This window comes from Solanum lycopersicum, chromosome 1, assembly GCF_036512215.1.
Source record: "Solanum lycopersicum chromosome 1, SLM_r2.1".
NCBI classification, from domain to species: Eukaryota; Viridiplantae; Streptophyta; class Magnoliopsida; order Solanales; family Solanaceae; genus Solanum; species Solanum lycopersicum.
This window is the reverse complement of record NC_090800.1, coordinates 23,069,750-23,071,321: the sequence shown is the minus strand read 5'-3', so window position 1 is coordinate 23,071,321 and position 1,572 is coordinate 23,069,750. Positions and strand designations below refer to the sequence as shown.

General features: G+C 37.2%; 1 protein-coding gene across 1 annotated transcript; it reads right to left on the bottom strand.

The window, feature by feature from the left end:
- Window positions 1-591: 591 nt before the first annotated feature.
- On the bottom strand, window positions 592-1,105 carry LOC109119547 (uncharacterized). The gene is made up of 2 exons (XM_069293359.1): window positions 950-1,105; window positions 592-852 (listed from the first exon to the last, which is right to left on the bottom strand). The coding sequence occupies exons 1-2, from the start codon at window positions 1,103-1,105 to the stop codon at window positions 592-594; spliced, it is 417 nt and encodes a 138-aa protein (XP_069149460.1).
- Window positions 1,106-1,572: the final 467 nt, after the last annotated feature.

Sequence of the window (1,572 nt, the reverse complement as noted above, 5' to 3'; positions counted from 1 at the left end):
ATTTATTACACCTAATTAATTGTTTTATAGAAATATAATTGCCTTTTAATGCCAATCAACAATTTGGCTTCACATGCCCTCAATTTGCCAACCATGAATGACCGACAGAAGAACACATTAATTGCACCGCCAAACTCAATATCTTAAAATCATAAACTATTGCCTTTAGCCATAAACAATTAAGCAATCCAATTATAATAAAGTACGAACGATTGTTACCTGCAAATCACTATTCTTTTTCCTCTCGTGTGCGTCGCTCAGTTAAGGTTTTTGCCTCTCATTCTTTTCTAAATTAATTATTTATTAAATTGACTAAAACCATTAATTTATTTTTTTTTATACATGATCGTAATTGTATAGGATCTTAAATAAATGATCATTCTAGCCCACTAATGATCTTTCCATTCCATTATCTAGAATTAATCATAAATAAATTAACTCAAGTTATACGAATAATTCAAATTTTCTAAAAATAACCTCATGGGTCATTACATTATCCACCACTAAAAAATCATGTTCGTCCTTGAACATAAAGTAAAAGAAGGTACTTGAAGCTTCAAAAAGCTTAGGGTATTTGGCACGCATATCAGACTATGTCTCCCAAATTGCCTCTCCTACTGAACGGTGTTTCCACTGCACCTTCAGTGAAGCATTCTCCTTGGTCCTAAGCTTTCCTTGTTGTGTATCTAATATAGCTATAGGATCCTCCTCATATGTCATGTCGTGACCCTCCTCCATAAAATCAAGTGAAATCACATGAGATTCATCTGGAATATACTTCTGAAGCATAGATACATGGAAAACAGGATGAACTGCAGACAAACTAGGTGGCAATGCCAACTTATAAGCTACCTCTCCCACTCGGATCAAAATCTCAAAAGGTCCAATGAAATCTAGGGCTAAGCATGCCCTTCTTTCCGAACCTCATCACACCCTTCATGGGTGATACTCGGAGCCAAACATGATCACCCTCAATAAACACTGAGTCTCTAACTCTCCGGTCTTCATAACTCTTCTGTCGATTCTGAGCTGTCAATAGTCTATAGTGAATCATACGGACTTGCTCTATAACATCTCTATGCAAGTCTGTATCCAAAGAGTCCATCTCCGCCGAATCAAACAAACCAATCGGAGATCTACACCTTCTGCGATACAATGCGTCAAATGTGGAAATCTAGATACTTGAGTGATAACTATTATTGTTGGCAAACTCTACTAAGGGTAAATGCCTATTCCATCTAGTACCGAAATCGATCACACACACTCGAAGCATATCTTCCAACACTTGAATCGTCCGCTCAGACTGACCATTTGTCTAAGGGTGAAAGGATGTACTTGTATCTAACTGGGAACCCAGACCATGTTGTAATGCATTCTAGACGTGAGAAGTAAATACTAAACCTCGATCTGATATGATAGAAATAGGAACTCCATGTAGACGCACAATCTAACTGATATATAGCTCGACTAACTTTTCTGGTGGAATGAAGTGGGAAGACTTGGTCAGCCTATCAACAACGACCCAAATAGAGTCATAACAACCCATTGTAGTAGGAAAAAGCACAAAAAAGT